The sequence below is a fragment of the Solanum tuberosum genome, unplaced genomic scaffold (assembly GCF_000226075.1).
Source record: "Solanum tuberosum cultivar DM 1-3 516 R44 unplaced genomic scaffold, SolTub_3.0 scf00118, whole genome shotgun sequence".
Lineage (NCBI taxonomy): Eukaryota > Viridiplantae > Streptophyta > Magnoliopsida > Solanales > Solanaceae > Solanum > Solanum tuberosum.
In genome coordinates, this window is record NW_006239043.1 from 807,584 (window position 1) to 822,896 (window position 15,313).

Sequence of the window (15,313 nt, forward strand, 5' to 3'; positions counted from 1 at the left end):
AAAATTAGTCTTGCTATCGAGGAAAAAATTAAACTAGTTACTTGAAGCTGAGGAAGAAACAATAAATTTAGTTGGATATTTAGAGATAAACTAGATATTAGGAACATTGATTTTTACACAAACTATAAACATCTGTTGCTTGTTCACGGTAAAAAATCAAAGGTTTCTTGTTCATGGTAAAAAAAAAAAATTTTTACACAAACTATAAACATTTGTTCAAAGCTTAGTTAGATTCAAACGATAGAAATATCCTATTCAAAAACAAACAAGCAAAAAACTCCTAAATTTTAAGAAAATTACTCCAATATCATGTTAAGTATTCAAATTATTTCACAATTTACACTTCAAAAATAAAAGAATCAGAAGAAAACTTGAATTTTACCTCGTGGAGATTTATTTGGTCATCAAAGGTATACAGCGGCCCAGGAGACAGTTCCTTATGCAAATTCGTTAATTTATTACTTGAAGAATCAGAGAAAGCCACATATTTTCTTGAAGAATCGGAGGAGCTCATATTAGAGTTTCTTATGTAAATTTTTTTTATTGGGTATAATATATGGATTGTCTAAAAAAATTTTTAAAAATTGTTAATAATAATAAAAAAAGGAATAATGTGACATGGCATCCTAGTAGGAAAAAAATAATGTATTTATTGTGTCAAGTATATTTTGAAGAAAATAGGTAAAGTTGGGTGATATTGTAGTCCTAAAGCAAACATAAGTGATATTCCTAGGTAATTTCCCAAACATTGGTGACTATCTAGGGAAATTACTCCTAAAAAGTACTAACAAAAATTAGTCCCTTGTTCTTTATTTTTGTTTCTTTAACTCCTTAATACTACTACTATAGTAGTGGTACTATTTTGTTTCAGCTCAGCTAGTCTATCTTCTAGCCTAGTCCCAGGTTTTCTGTGTCCTTCTGTTTTTTAGTGTTTTGTTTCTTTCTTTGTTTTCTTCTTCTATACACAATGGTTTTCTTCATTTCTTGATATGGCTTCTTCTTAGATAGTACTCACTACTGCTGTCTATTTCCTAAATTTAAGGGCTTCCTAGCTTTTTGGTTATTTTACATTTTCAAGATTCCTCAAATGGAATACTCCCTCACATTTCTTGAGCATTTCAAGACTCAATCTTTTTCACTCTAAACTCCCTTTTGTCTTCTACACCCCACCCCCACAATCTCCAATTCTGCAGAAAGTTTCATGTGATGGATTCTTGATGGGAAAAGGAGGAAGAAGTTGAAGAAAAGGTGTTTTCTTTGTAAACAACCTCATAACCATTTCAAAGATTCAATCTTTTTCACTGTAAACCCCTTTTTTCACCCCCCTTAATCTCATCAATGGATTCTTGATTGTTCTATCTAGTTGTTTTGGAGGGAAAAGGAGGAAGTAATTGAAGAAAAGGTGTTTTCTTGAAAAGAAAAAAACTCAAGAATGACACTTTTGAGGTTTCTGTTAACTGTGTTTTTTCTAGTTGGTTTGTTATCAAGATTCCAACTTGTGAATTCCCAGTTGGTTTTTCATGATCAAGATGTAGTGGAAGCAATTGGGAAAGAGCTATCAGTACCTGGATGGGGTGTGATGAACACAACTGATTTCTGCTCTTGGCATGGAGTTATTTGCAGCTCAAACAGTTCAATGGTGGAAAGACTTGATCTTTCTGGTTTTAGATTACAAGGTAATGCAACTCTAATATCTGAGCTCAAAGGTTTAAAGTGGCTAGACCTTTCTAATAATAACTTCCAAGGTTCTATTCCATTTGCATTTGGGAATTTATCTGAGCTTCAATATCTTGATTTGTCTTTTAACAAATTTGGAAACTCAATACCTAGTGAATTAGGTAAGCTCAGAAGCCTTAAGGCATTGAACCTTTCGAAAAACTGGCTCACAGGAGCTATACCTGATGAGCTTGAGGGGTTAGAGAATTTGCAAGATTTTCAAATATTTACTAACAACTTGAATGGTTCTATCCCAATGTGGATTGGTAATTTGACCAATCTTAAGGTTTTTGCTGCTTATGAGAATGAATTTAGTGGTGGTGTTCCGGTTAACTTAGGACTGTACTCTGATCTTTCTTTGTTGAACCTTCACTCAAACCAGCTTGAAGGTACTATTCCTGAGAGCATTTGTGCTAATGGGAATCTTGAATTTCTTGTTCTAACTCAGAATAAGTTGACCGGAACGATTCCTGATTCGATTGGGAATTGTAAAGGACTTTCTAGTATTAGGATTGGGAATAACAAGTTGATTGGAGGTATCCCTAAATCAATTGGGAATATCAGTAGTCTTACTTATTTTGAAGCAGATAGTAATAGTTTGTCTGGTGAAATTGTCACAGAGTTCGCGAAGTGCTCGAATCTCACTCTCCTTAATTTAGCTTCAAATGAGTTTAATGGAACTATTCCTCCTGAGTTTGGTCAGCTTAACAGTTTGCAAGAATTGATTGTTTCTGGTAATAACCTTTATGGAGAGATTCCAACATCAGTTCTTAAGTGCAAGAATCTCAATAAGCTTGACTTGAGCAACAACAAGTTCAATGGTACCATACCGGCAGATATCTGCAATACGTCCAGATTGCAGTATTTGCTGTTGGGGGAAAACTCGATTCGAGGGGAGATACCTCATGAGATAGGGAATTGTGTAAAGTTGCTTGAGTTGGAAATGGGGAGTAATGAACTTACTGGAAATATCCCTCCTGAGCTTGGTCATATGAAGAACTTGCAGATTTCGTTGAATTTGAGTCATAATCGTCTCCACGGAAAATTGCCTCAGGATTTAGGAAAACTTGACAAGTTGGTTTCTTTAGATGTATCTGATAATCAGCTCTCTGGGAATATTCCACCGGCATTGAAGGGCATGCAGAGTTTGATAGAGGTTGATTTTTCGAGCAACCAATTCACTGGTCCAATACCTACTTTTGCACCATTTCAGAAAAGTCCTAATTCAAGTTTTCTTGGAAACAAAGATCTCTGTGGTGATCCTTTGAGTGGTGGTTGTGGGGATTTAAATGGTTATGACCACAGCGTTTACGGTCACAAGGTCTCTTACCGAATCGTTTTGGCTGTTATCGGTTCTGGTTTGGCAGTTTTTGTATGTGTCACAGTGGTTGTTTTGCTGTTCATGATGAGGGAGAAACAAGAGAAAGCTGCCAAGGAAGCAGCTGGAAATACCATTGATGAAATTTCTAGCAAACCAGTGATACTGGCGGGAAACGTCTTTGTTGACAATCTAAAGCAAGCAATTGATTTTGATGCAGTTGTAAAGGCAGTCATGAAAGACTCGAATAAGATTTGTGTTGGTACTTTCAGCACTGTCTATAAAGCAGACATGCCTTCCGGGATGATTTTGTCGGTGAAGAAGCTAAAGTCAATGGACAAAACTATAATTCATCACCAGAGTAAGATGATCAGAGAGCTTGAAAAGCTTAGTAAGCTCGTTCATGATAATCTTGCTCGTCCTATCGGATTTGGAATCTATGAAGATGTCGTTCTTCTGTTGCATGAATATTATGCCAACGGAACGTTGACTCAATATCTTCATAACTCTAGCCAGAAACCTGAATATAAGCCCGACTGGCCAACAAGACTTGCCATTGCCACTGGAGTTGCAGAAGGATTGGCATTCCTTCACCATGTTGCTATCATCCATCTTGACATTTCTTCCGGGAATGTGCTTCTTGATTCTAATTTCAGGCCTTTGGTTAGTGAAGTTGAAATCTCTAGGCTTCTCGATCCATCTAGAGGGACTGCAAGTATTAGTGCTGTTGCTGGTTCATTCGGATATATTCCTCCAGGTACATATCATTTGAACACACATACTCCCTCTGTTTCAATTTGTTTGTCTGATTTTAACTTGACACAAAGTTTAAGAAAGTAAAGAAAACTTTTGAATCTTAGTGTCTTAAACTAAAGATATGTAGAATGTACCAAAATGCCCTTTAATCTTGTGGTCTTAAACATGTCACGTGAAAAGTTTGAATTTAAAAGTTGCCAAAAAAGGAAAAAGGCATTCTTTTTTAAGTATGACAAACAAATTGAAACTATTATCTCTCTTTTCGCATTTGTAGAGATTATAAATCTGTTATTGACTTGTTTTTTTTTTCTAAACAGAGTATGCATATACGATGCAAGTAACAGCTCCTGGAAATGTTTACAGCTATGGGGTTGTTTTGCTTGAGATCCTAACCACCCGACTACCTGTTGATGAAGCTTTTGGTGAAGGAATAGACTTGGTTAAGTGGGTACATGGTGCACCTACAAGGGGGGAAACACCGGAGCAGATACTCGATGCAAAGCTCAGCACCATTTCATTTTCTTGGAGAAAGGAAATGTTAGCAGCACTAAAGGTTGCGTTGCTATGCACTGACATGACACCAGCAAAGCGACCAAAGATGAAGAAGGTGGTAGAAATGCTGCAAGAAATCACGGAAAGCTAAACAAAGTTCGTATCATCAAATCAAAGTATGTCTTGATCTCTGTCTCTTCATATGTGAATGCTCCTGTAAAAATACAAGTGTACGACATTCTTAGTCGAGAGGACAAAATGGTCGAACTCTTAAGGGTATGATGTGTCTTACTTCAATCATATGATCACCAGTTCTTTTTCTCCAAAACATGTAGATGGAGATGTAGATTAATTTCTCACAAGGAGAATATGTTTACAAATAGCATTATCTTTCATTTTCCATTTCCCCTTTCTGGTACATTGCTTCCAAATCAAGTATAGATTAAATCATAGTGAAAGATTAAGGGAATGCTACTATTCAACATGCAACTTACTTTCTATATTATTCTTCTAATACTAATTAAGAGAAACAAGAACTCAGTATTTAAGGCCTTTAACTGCTTTTGATTACACTTCTTAAGAGTCGAGGATCTATCGAAAATAACTTCTCAACCCCACAAAGATAGGGGTAAGGTTTGCGTACATGTGTACATTCTACCCTCCACAGACTCCACTTATGGGATTACACCGGGTCTGGTGAGGGTATAGTGTACTCAAACCTTACCTCTACCTTAGAGGTAGAAAAACTGTTTTCAATAGACCCTCGGATCAAGGGAAAAATAGTCCAAAGCAGTCTAGAAAAAGAAGTAATAGGAGTAGCAAAAACAACATGATAGTAACTACAACAAAATAAGATGATAGTGGGGGTGTAAAAAACAACAGGTAGTAATAGAAATCGAAGGACAAGAAGAAACTACAGGAGCACTACTACAACTACTGTAATCAAATTATCATTGGATCGATGTTATCATCGAGCGCGAGTAATATGTTTCCATATGATTCTACTGCTTCAATCAGCTTGACTTTCCAAATGATGTATTAGTACTCTATTTACTACTTTCTCTGTTCCAATTAGTTTAGTACAGTTTGTTTGGCTATAAGACTTTTGAAACCTTACACATGTTGTAACATTTGCGTGGCTATAAAAGCTTCATATTAACGGTAAAATGTGAAGTTTAAAGTTAAGTGTTTCCTAACGTAGAAATGTGTCATTCTTTCCAGAACGGACCAATAAGGAAATATCACCAAACAAATTGGAGCTAGGAGTAGAATATAAGGGTGTTCGTATGTATTCTTCAGTATATACATGTGGTCATTTAACCATACTTTCACACTATGAAGGATAGAAAAAAACAATACACGGACCATAAAAATTATCCGCACCCTGTGTATACATCAAAACAATAAATACACGACATGCGTGTTAGCAAATATTATCACCTTATTTTATTACTTACGATAAATTCATATGATTTGTTACAAACACTCTATACGAGTAAATATTTTTCATATATGAAAATTAAAAGTTCCCATTAAGCAGATGATGGTAAGTTAAAAACTCCAAGTTCCCTTGCACTTCTAATATTATCATCCAATATTTTCTTCATTTCATATTTGTACACAAAACCCTTCTCCATAAGCTTATTTGATCCCCATTTCACTTCTCTCTTTGGATCATCCAAGTACCTGTTTATAAATGGAAAGATATATAAAATGAAATTCAAAAAATAATCCTTTAAATAGATATTAAATGATCCGATAGTATAAAAATTCTTTACATCGTCAATATTAGTTGAACTCAATGTTTATTAATTCATAACCTCAAAAGTCTAAGTATGCGCAAAGAAAATTCAAGAACTACATTCAATATCGATTGTGATGGGGGTGGTAAGTACTCTCTTATACTTAATGTTAAAGAATGACTAAAGCCCACATTGATGGTTAATGAAATGGGTGGATAGTTCAGGCTGGTGTCTTGGCTGGAGATATTAGTGACATCGTGTTATTAGATGTAACTCCATTGTCACTTGGTCTGGAAACTCTGGGTGGAGTTATGACCAAAATCATCCCAAGAAATACAACACTACCAACTTCAAAATCAGAAGTTTTTTCAACTGCAGCAGATGGGCAAACAAGTGTTGAGATTAATGTGCTGCAAGGTGAAAGAGAGTTTGTAAAAGATAACAAGTCTATTGGAAGTTTCCGCCTGGATGGAATCCCTCCAGGTCCCAGGGGAGTTCCCCAGATAGAAGTGAAATTCGACATCGATGCCAATGGTATACTTTCTGTCACGGCTACTGACAAGGGTACAGGAAAGAAGCAGGACATTACCATCCTTTGAGCTAGCTTTTGGGGTGTGAGTTAGGTCTAATACTTAATTTCACATGGTATCAGAGCAGGGCCCATCTCACCCAATGTTGGGCCCCCAAAATCAGAATTGCCCACATACCAAATGCTAAGCACTGGGCGTGAGGTGGGGTGTTAAAGAATGACAAAAGGCCACATTGGTGGTTAATGAGATGAGTTGACTCTGTATAAGGCTTGGACAATCCTCCTTCCTTTGAGTTAGCTTTTGGAGTGTGAGTTAGGCCTAAGACCTAATTTCACACATAACTATATGTTTTAGATTCGAGCTCTAGAAATGAAGTCACGTTTGGTGGGGAGCGAGCAATTTACCTCCAAACCAACGTGTGATAGAATCTGTATTAGTCGGAGTCCAAACCAGATACTAGACACTAAATAGTGTAGATGAAATATAAGGTACTTACTTTTGGTTGATATGAAACTCTGGATAGTTTTGTTGATAATAACTTGCAATTTCTGCAGAAGAAACAAATGCACTAGCACACAAGAGTCTACCATTCATAGAATCACTATTTTCCATTGAGAAAATGTGAGCTTCACAAACATCTTCAATGTGTATAATTGGAACTTTTCCATCAACCTCTTCTATGAACTTGAGTTGATTGTAATAAATTTCATCACCAGTTACCACTGACAACATATTAGCCATGCTTCTTGAGATATTTGACAAGAGTGTTGTTCCTCCAACAAGACCAAAACCTAAGCTCACAACCTCAAATCCATCTTTGCCAAAGTTCAAGATTTCTCTGTCACATGCTGTCTTTGCTTCCACATAAGTCTATACTATTCAAAAAAGGAAATGTTTAGTTTTTTGGTAAGCTTTATAGAATTCGAGAATTCTTGTTTAGGTAGTTCATAGAGAAAGACTCGTCTATTTTAGGGTGGACAGAGTTGCATGATTCGTGTGTTGGTAGGCAAACTGATCCCGACACCATCATTACTAATAAGAAAGAAATCTTACCATAACAAAATCGTCGCTAAAAGGAAAGTGGACATTGAGAGGAGTCCAACATGTTTCATCCATCAAATCTTTGAAGCCATTACCATCATCCTTCATTGGTGAAGCAGCAAGCACAGTGCCTGTATATATAAGCCTCTTCACAGTACCAGACTTTATACAAGACATTACGATATTCTTCACTGATGCAACTGCTGCTTCTACCTGATTCTTGTCCTGTTACAATGTTCAATCCCACCAAAATAAATAAACATAGTATTTACATATAAAAAGTAGTAATATTTGACATATATATATATAAAGTATCATAATTTTTGTGACGTTGGTGCCTCGACTATTCCACTGAGTATCTGCCACCTCCCACCAACAGACATACACGAAACTTTCCATCACCAAGCCTTGGTACCAGATAACTCTGTCCACTAAGGCTTGGGCAGATAGGAAGAAATCTCTTAGGTGCTTTTTTTCCATAGGATTTGAAATCGAGACATCATGGTGCTCCACACACTTTATTGGCCGTTACGTCACACCCTTGGATGCATGTATACAAAATAAAAATATTCAACAAAACGTGTTCAATTGATCACCCTTTGATGATTATAGCTCTGACCCTAACGAGCACAAAAAGTGTAGCCTAACAACTGATGTGATAGGTCAAAACCATGGGAGACTAGGTACTCGGTGGAACAGAATAGGTGAGCAAGTTGATTTGAACATCACCATTATAAAAAAAATACGTTTTGTTCCTAGTGAGAGATAGTAGGTCCCCAACAACATTAAAATGAAAATAGGCATACATATACTAGTTGGGAAGCAATAATGAAGTTGGTATAATTATCGAGATGCACATAAGCTGACCTGATTGAACATCATCATTATTTTGAAAAATGAAACTAGGTACCTGAAATCCCTCAGAATGTATACAAGGAGTGGCCACATGGAAAACAAACTCACAGCCTGTGATTGCTTGCTCAAATTCTTCTGGTCTATACATATCAGCTTGAAATAACTTCAAATTTTCTTCTGCATTAGGCAAGTTCTTCAACAAGTCTACCTTTGATTTATCCTCTGCAAAATTATCACAAATTTAATATATATATATATATATATGGTATTCGGAATTTACTGGTAAGACTAATTCAAATTTACATGGCGTAAGACTCACTACAAGGCTAAGTGCTTTGAATCTGAAATATCCGGGGCAAATTCAGTAATAGTTAATTATTTTTCATCTCGTCATTGAAAAACAATTATTGTCCTGAAGTTTCAAATTCTACACGTGAGACGGGACTCAAGGATGACAATGGTTATTTTTCAAAGATATGGCTGAAAAGAGGCTAGTGGACACCATTTTACCTTTTTTAATTTTTTTTTTTAAAGCTTGAACCTAACACTTCGGGTTAAGGCTAGAAAGATCAACTCCATCACACCAAGAACCACACCAAGAACTAGAAATTTCTGGGAAATTTTTCATAAATAAGTATTTTTAGCTTTTACAACAACAATCCCATATATGTAATCTGGAGAGGATAAAGTGTACGCAGAACTTAGGATGGCATGGGGCGGGGCGGGTTAGATTAACCCGCAAAACTTTTAATCCCCCCTCATAACAATTTTTTTTTATTTTCAACCCGCTCCACCCTGCCCTCATAAAAATAAATCCATTTTTCCATTAAGTTGTATTAATTTAATAGATAATGACTTAAAATTTATTCTTTAGAGGTCAATTGGAAAAAATGTAAGAAATTGTATTATTTTCTATTGAACCATTTTGATTTACTATCTTATCCCCACACACACACATCCCTCCTGCCCCGCACAACCTTAAACCTGCTCCATCCCGCACAACCTTAAACCTGCTCCCCCCGCACAACCTTAAACCTGCTCCGCCCCACATCCTCCCCGCCCCATTGTCATCTCTAAGGCTATATGTAGCCTTTGTAATTAAAAAAATATATTCAAATTCCACAAGTGAAATTTTAGGACAACAATGACTATTTTTCAAAATCAGGGTGGTAGAGTTCCCAATGAACTCCAATTTCTATGAAAAATTTCCCTTTTCGAAATGTGAACTTGAAACCTCTAGTTAAGGTAGACGAATCTCATCCATCCATACAAGATCACATGATAGGAAAAAAAGAAAAATCAAGAATTACATACCTAAGTTCCTCAAGGTAGCATGAACTTTGTAGCCTCTTTCAAGAAGTTTTTTCACCAGATATGAAGCTATGTATCCTGAACCACCAGTAACACAAACTACCATTGAACTTCTACTCTTCTTGTCCTCCATAGATAAAACCTTCTTCAGCTTTCTCTTCTTTATTTTTCTCAAATCAAATTAATAATTTTGTATCTAACTTTAGACAACATGTTTGGTTTTCACAATGGAAGTACCACTAAAATGGTACTAAAAGACAAAATATGTTACTGTCATATTTACCTTGCATTTAATGTATGTACTACTCCAACTATTTCCTTTACTTACTGATATTTTTACGCTTTACTTGAGTTGATGATCTATCGGAAATCAACCTCGTGAAGGTACATAGAGGGAAGGTCTGCACAGTGGCAGAGCAAGGATTTTCATGAAGCGGGTTCGAAGTATAAAGTAGTGAACACGTAAAAATTATAAGACGAAAAACGGAGCGAGACGGAAAAAGAAAATATTAATCTTAACCCGCTAACTTTAACTTTAACTTGTCTTGTCATGTCGCGTTTATGTTCTTCCTACTTTTATCTTGCTCCATTGAGTTTTTTTTAAAAAAAATATGCCTTTTTTTTATTTTGCAATGTTCTATTATATTTTGATTTTAAAAAAAAATCTGAATTAGTGTCCTTTCAATCATATGCTATTATAAAAATCACTAAGGTTTTTTAAAAGGGGTAATGATTGAGTTACTAATATTATAATGCATATTCAGAAGATAAATACATGGTATCATTGTTCTTTAGTTCAGTTAATTCAATTTACTAGGTTAGTCATCTATAAAAAAAACAAAAGATCGATAAATCAAATAAAATTAGTTTAGTTTTCATCTCTTTCGAAAAAATTGAAAAAACTATAGGAAAGAAATACTATGAAATTAAAGAAAGAAAATTCAACTAAATAGATTTTGTTATAAAATATTCATGACTTTTAATTTTTTTTTGTTTGATTAATTTAATTTACTTTATTTTATATAAATATTTTTTCTAACTCAATTTAAAATTTAATAATTGTTCATCTTTCTTCAATTTATTACATGGAAAGAGAGTTATGCAGAAACAAAATGAGCAATATAAAATAAGAAGAATAAAAGACAAAATTATAAAGAATGTGGCTAATAAATTTCAATCAAGATAAATTGATAAAAAGAAGAAGAAATATACTCATAAAACCAGAATAAAGAGAGAACTAATGAAAATAAAATAAAAATAAAGCTACATATTCAACCCAATGAAACAGTGTCATTGGATTGGGAATCTGAGCCCATCTTAGCCTTTAAAACTGGTGGAAAATGTTGCATGCAATGGGAATCAAACTCTGATCCTTCTAGCCAACAATGAACCCCCTTAACCACTATGCCGTTCTTCTCTTCAGTGTTTAGGGGGTTCATTTTAATAAACATACTCATAAAATCAGAATTTGACCTTATATATACAATGTAATTTTTCGTCAAAGGGGGTTCAGGTACCCCCTAAGCTATACATAGTTTCACCCCTGGATCAGCTTACATACTAACCTCCCTAGGGTCTACTTGTGGAATTACATCTATCGAATTTGTGGTCCAAACATTTAGGCCAAAGTATTACTACGACATGCAAATGTACAAATAGGAATAGTACTATACGCTCTCTAGACTCTACTTGTGGATTACATTTATCGAATTTGTGGTCCAAACATTTAGGCCAAAGTACTGCTACTACATGCAAATGTACAGATAGGAATAGAGGACACTGATTTATCTTCACTAGGCTATTTGAATGAGGTCAGAAAAGCATGTGTAGAAGGTACATATAAAAACTATGTTGCTCGGACTCTCAAAAAATGTTGTCACGTCAATATGTGATCGTTCAAAAATTTAATGTACATGTTGGCATTTTTGAAGAGCCCAAACAAGTTCTTCAACGATAAGGATATATTCGGACCAAATACAAACGGAGGACAAATTTGTCCTATTTCTCACAGTTGAATGTCAAATTTGAGCCAATCCAACAATGATAAGCGCATATTTAGGGCCAAATTCAAACGACGGGCAAACTTGTTATGCTGTTGAGGGGCATTTTTCCCCCTTTCTTTAGTGTATATGTTTCAAAAAGAATCAACAACAACATACTAAGTATAGTTTCTAAAAAGTGGAAGTTTGATGAGGGTAGAGTATATGCAGACCTGTCACGATCCAAAAATAGACGTGACGACACTAGTCTATTCCTACCAAGACAAAACAACCTCAACCCAACGAAACGAAAGCGGAAAAGAAACAACAACAAGATAAAAATGGAAAACTTATTTTAAAAACATGGTTGTCACAAGTACAAACCACTAATACATAAAGTGCGGGAATTAAAAAAAAGTACAAGTCTCAATGCTTTGTTTTCCAAATAGAACAAAGCATAACGAAAAGGAAAAAGAGGGTCTGCCTGGATGACAAGCAGCTACCTTTCAAGTCCTTCTACCAGCCTCGAGAAAAGGGAGAAGAAGAAGAAGAGCAATCACACAATACCAGGCTCGGGACCTACACAAGTGTAGAAGCAAGGAGTGAGTACCAAACAACACGGTACTCAGCAAGCAACCTGATAAATAAAACATACTAACTAGAAATCGATTCATCCCAACTGAACTCCTCAAACTACAACTTGCATAGAACTCAGCCAACCTAATGGTGCTACAATACACAATTTACAAGGCTTAACCACAAAGTTCAATAGTCATAGCTCAACAACTAGCATGCATCAAGTATACCAATCACTAGTAACGAGTAGTTCAAACACATGTAACAAGTAGATCAATCACAAGTATAAAATGCATCAAATCACAATAATCAACTTTTTTTGGAACCATTTTTCTTCGGCACAAAATCACTAGTCGGAACCATTTTCCATCGGCTTTATATAACATCGCTAGCCTGAACCATTTTCCACTGGCTTTATATCATATCACTAGATGGAACCATTTCTCATTGGCTTTATATCACATTAGTAGCCGGAACCATTTTCCACAAGTTTTATATCACATCACTAGTCGGAACTATTTCTCATCGGCTTTATATCACATCACTAACCGGAATCATTTCCTTTCGGCACAATATCACTAGTCGTAACCATTTTTCATCGATTTTATATCACATGTATCATCACAATGTACAACAATCAATGCACATAACCAATTTCCCTTTCAAACTATGTCCAAAGTCACACAATCTAATTCAATCACGTAAGCACAAGAAGATTATGGAAATAACAATATCCAGTTCATACTCTTTGAAAAATGGGCCAATCAACTCAAAAACCAAATTCCGATAATGAGATTTAATCCAAAAAATTTCACTTGAAAACATTACCTAAGGCATTTGGAACTCATTGGTGAAACCGTTTAAAAAAAGGAGTTAAAATCAGTTCACAATCACCATTTTAGTTTAGAACTCAAGTTCTTGAAAAACCTTGCCATTTGCCAATCAAAATCTCAAGTTTTGATGTTAAAATCCATGAATAAGTAAAGGAAAATGAAGTTTTAGGATCACAAAAGCTTACCCAAACAATTTAGCACAAGAAATTTCTTCAAAATTGCCTCAAAGTGTTTTACCAAGCTCAAAATGAAAAATGGGGATTAAACCCCAAAAATTTTAGACCAAAAACCCCTCTCTGATGTTGCAAAAGCGACCCAGATTCGCTTAAGCGAATCCCAAAAAATAGGGGATCTCGCTTTTGTGAATCGAGCTTAACTTAAGCGATCATCGCTAAAGCGAGCCCTAGTTCAATTAAGCGAACCCCGCCCAAAAGGTCAGTCTCGCTTTTGCAAGGTGGCTTTCTTCTAAAGTGAAGATCGCAAAAGTGAAGGCCCTCTACAAATGCGAGGACTGCAGAAGCAAAAACATCAGCCAACACAAAAATCATTGAAAAGACCCTCAGAATTATCCCGTACACACAACAATATAAGCAAACTGACTATACTCGACTTTACAGACTCAATGGAACCGTCGAAACATAAATCTGTGGTCTCCTTGACCCAAAACTCGTGAAAGTCATAGAAATTAGCATAACGCCTAAAAAGGCCAAAACAAACTCGGGACCTCAGAAAAATCAACCAAGACTTCATCTAGGCATAAAATCATCCTCTGAATCCAACGTAACTCTCGAAATTCCTATCAGATCATCCGAATCCCGAATGTTGACCAAAGTCAATCTAAAGGCTAAAATTTCATAAATTTCAACTTAGGGCCTCATATTGAAAACTCTCATAGACCAATTTCCGCATTCCGGGACTGACGAAATTAAAGGAATTCCATTCTGACACTTGAAACTCCAAAAGATACCAAAAATTATTTTTTAACAACTTTAGCCTTTCAAACTCAAAACTTACAAAAATTCACAACTCAACCAGAAATAGCTCGGGGTCAATATCGAGAGGGCAAAATGGTAATTTTATGAAAATATCCAAAAATGACAAGCCGGGTCATTACAAGACCATACCCCTACCTCAGAGGTAGAAAGATTGTTCCGATAGACCCTTGATTTAAGGAAAAATAATCCAAATCAGTCCCGAACAATAAATAACCAAAGTAAAAGAATGAACGGATAATAACATACATAATAACAACAATAGTAGATAGTAACAAAACAGAACTACAACAAAACAACACGATAATCGAGGTATAAGGAGCAACTAATAGTAACAAAAATTGAAGGACATGAAACTATGGGGGCAATACTACGACTACTAATATGAATAGACAAAAAGACAACGTTCTGCTTCCTACTAACCTCCGCAATCCGTGTCCTCGATCCCTTCCTATCTAAGGTCACGTCCTCGGTAAGTTGACTCTGTGCATGTGTAGTCTAATCACCTTTCCGCAATACTTCTTTGTTCTTCCTCTACTCCTCTTGAAATCATCCATAGCCAACGTCTCACACCTCTGTACTGGGGCATCCGTGTATCTCATTTTCACATGTCTGAACTATCCAGTCTTACTTTCCGCATCTTGTCCTCCACCGAAACCACTCCCACCTCGTCACAAATATCCACATTTCTAATCCCATCTCTTCTAGTATGCTCACACATCCATCGCAACATCCTCGTATTCGTAACTTTCATCTCATGAACGTGAGTTATTATCTGGCCAACACTTCGCCCCATACAACAAAGTTTGTTCTAACCACCACTCTATGGAACTTGCCCTTAAGTTTGGTAATACCTTTTTATCACAAGAGTCCGAATGCAAGCATGCATTTCATTCACCATGCACCAATATGATGGGTGACATCCTCGTCAATCTCCATGTTCCCTTGGATAATAGACCTAAGATACTTGAAAGTACCTCTCTTTTGGATGACTTATGTATCAAGTCTGATTTCCCTATGAGCCTCATGCGTTATGTCGCTTAACTTTCACTCCAAATATTTTGTCTTGGCCCTGTTCAACCTGAACCTTAATGAATGTCACGTTTATATCTTCCTCCAATGAAAAATTATATAGTCATATATATATATATATATATATATATATATATATA

At 35.7% G+C, this 15,313-nt stretch overlaps 2 protein-coding genes across 2 annotated transcripts; one reads left to right on the forward strand and one right to left on the reverse strand.

Moving 5' to 3' along the window:
- Positions 1-825: 825 nt before the first annotated feature.
- Positions 826-4,690, forward strand: LOC102580410 (leucine-rich repeat receptor-like tyrosine-protein kinase PXC3). The gene is made up of 2 exons (XM_006350137.2): positions 826-3,791; positions 4,108-4,690. The coding sequence occupies exons 1-2, from the start codon at positions 1,433-1,435 to the stop codon at positions 4,431-4,433; spliced, it is 2,685 nt and encodes an 894-aa protein (XP_006350199.1). The 5' UTR covers positions 826-1,432; the 3' UTR covers positions 4,434-4,690.
- A 981-nt stretch (positions 4,691-5,671) lies between these two features.
- On the reverse strand, positions 5,672-9,966 carry LOC102581093 (anthocyanidin reductase-like). Its single transcript, XM_006350139.2, has 5 exons — positions 9,765-9,966; positions 8,506-8,672; positions 7,608-7,820; positions 7,051-7,424; positions 5,672-5,968 (listed from the first exon to the last, which is right to left on the reverse strand). Exons 1-5 carry the CDS (start codon positions 9,892-9,894, stop codon positions 5,815-5,817), a joined length of 1,038 nt encoding a protein of 345 aa, XP_006350201.1. The 5' UTR covers positions 9,895-9,966; the 3' UTR covers positions 5,672-5,814.
- Between the last annotated feature and the right edge of the window lie 5,347 nt (positions 9,967-15,313).

Excerpts from the sequence above, each read along its gene's own strand:
- LOC102580410 (XM_006350137.2), top strand. The coding sequence starts at position 1,433 with ATGACACTTTTGAGGTTTCTGTTAACTGTGTTTTTTCTAGTTGGTTTG. Across the intron at positions 3,792-4,107 it reads ATTCGGATATATTCCTCCAG|AGTATGCATATACGATGCAA; the intron begins GTACATATCATT and ends TTTTCTAAACAG.
- LOC102581093 (XM_006350139.2), bottom strand. The coding sequence starts at position 9,894 with ATGGAGGACAAGAAGAGTAGAAGTTCAATGGTAGTTTGTGTTACTGGT. Across the intron at positions 8,673-9,764 it reads TGCTACCTTGAGGAACTTAG|AGGATAAATCAAAGGTAGAC; the intron begins GTATGTAATTCT and ends ATAATTTTGCAG. Across the intron at positions 5,969-7,050 it reads GAGTTTCATATCAACCAAAA|GTACTTGGATGATCCAAAGA; the intron begins GTAAGTACCTTA and ends ATTTATAAACAG.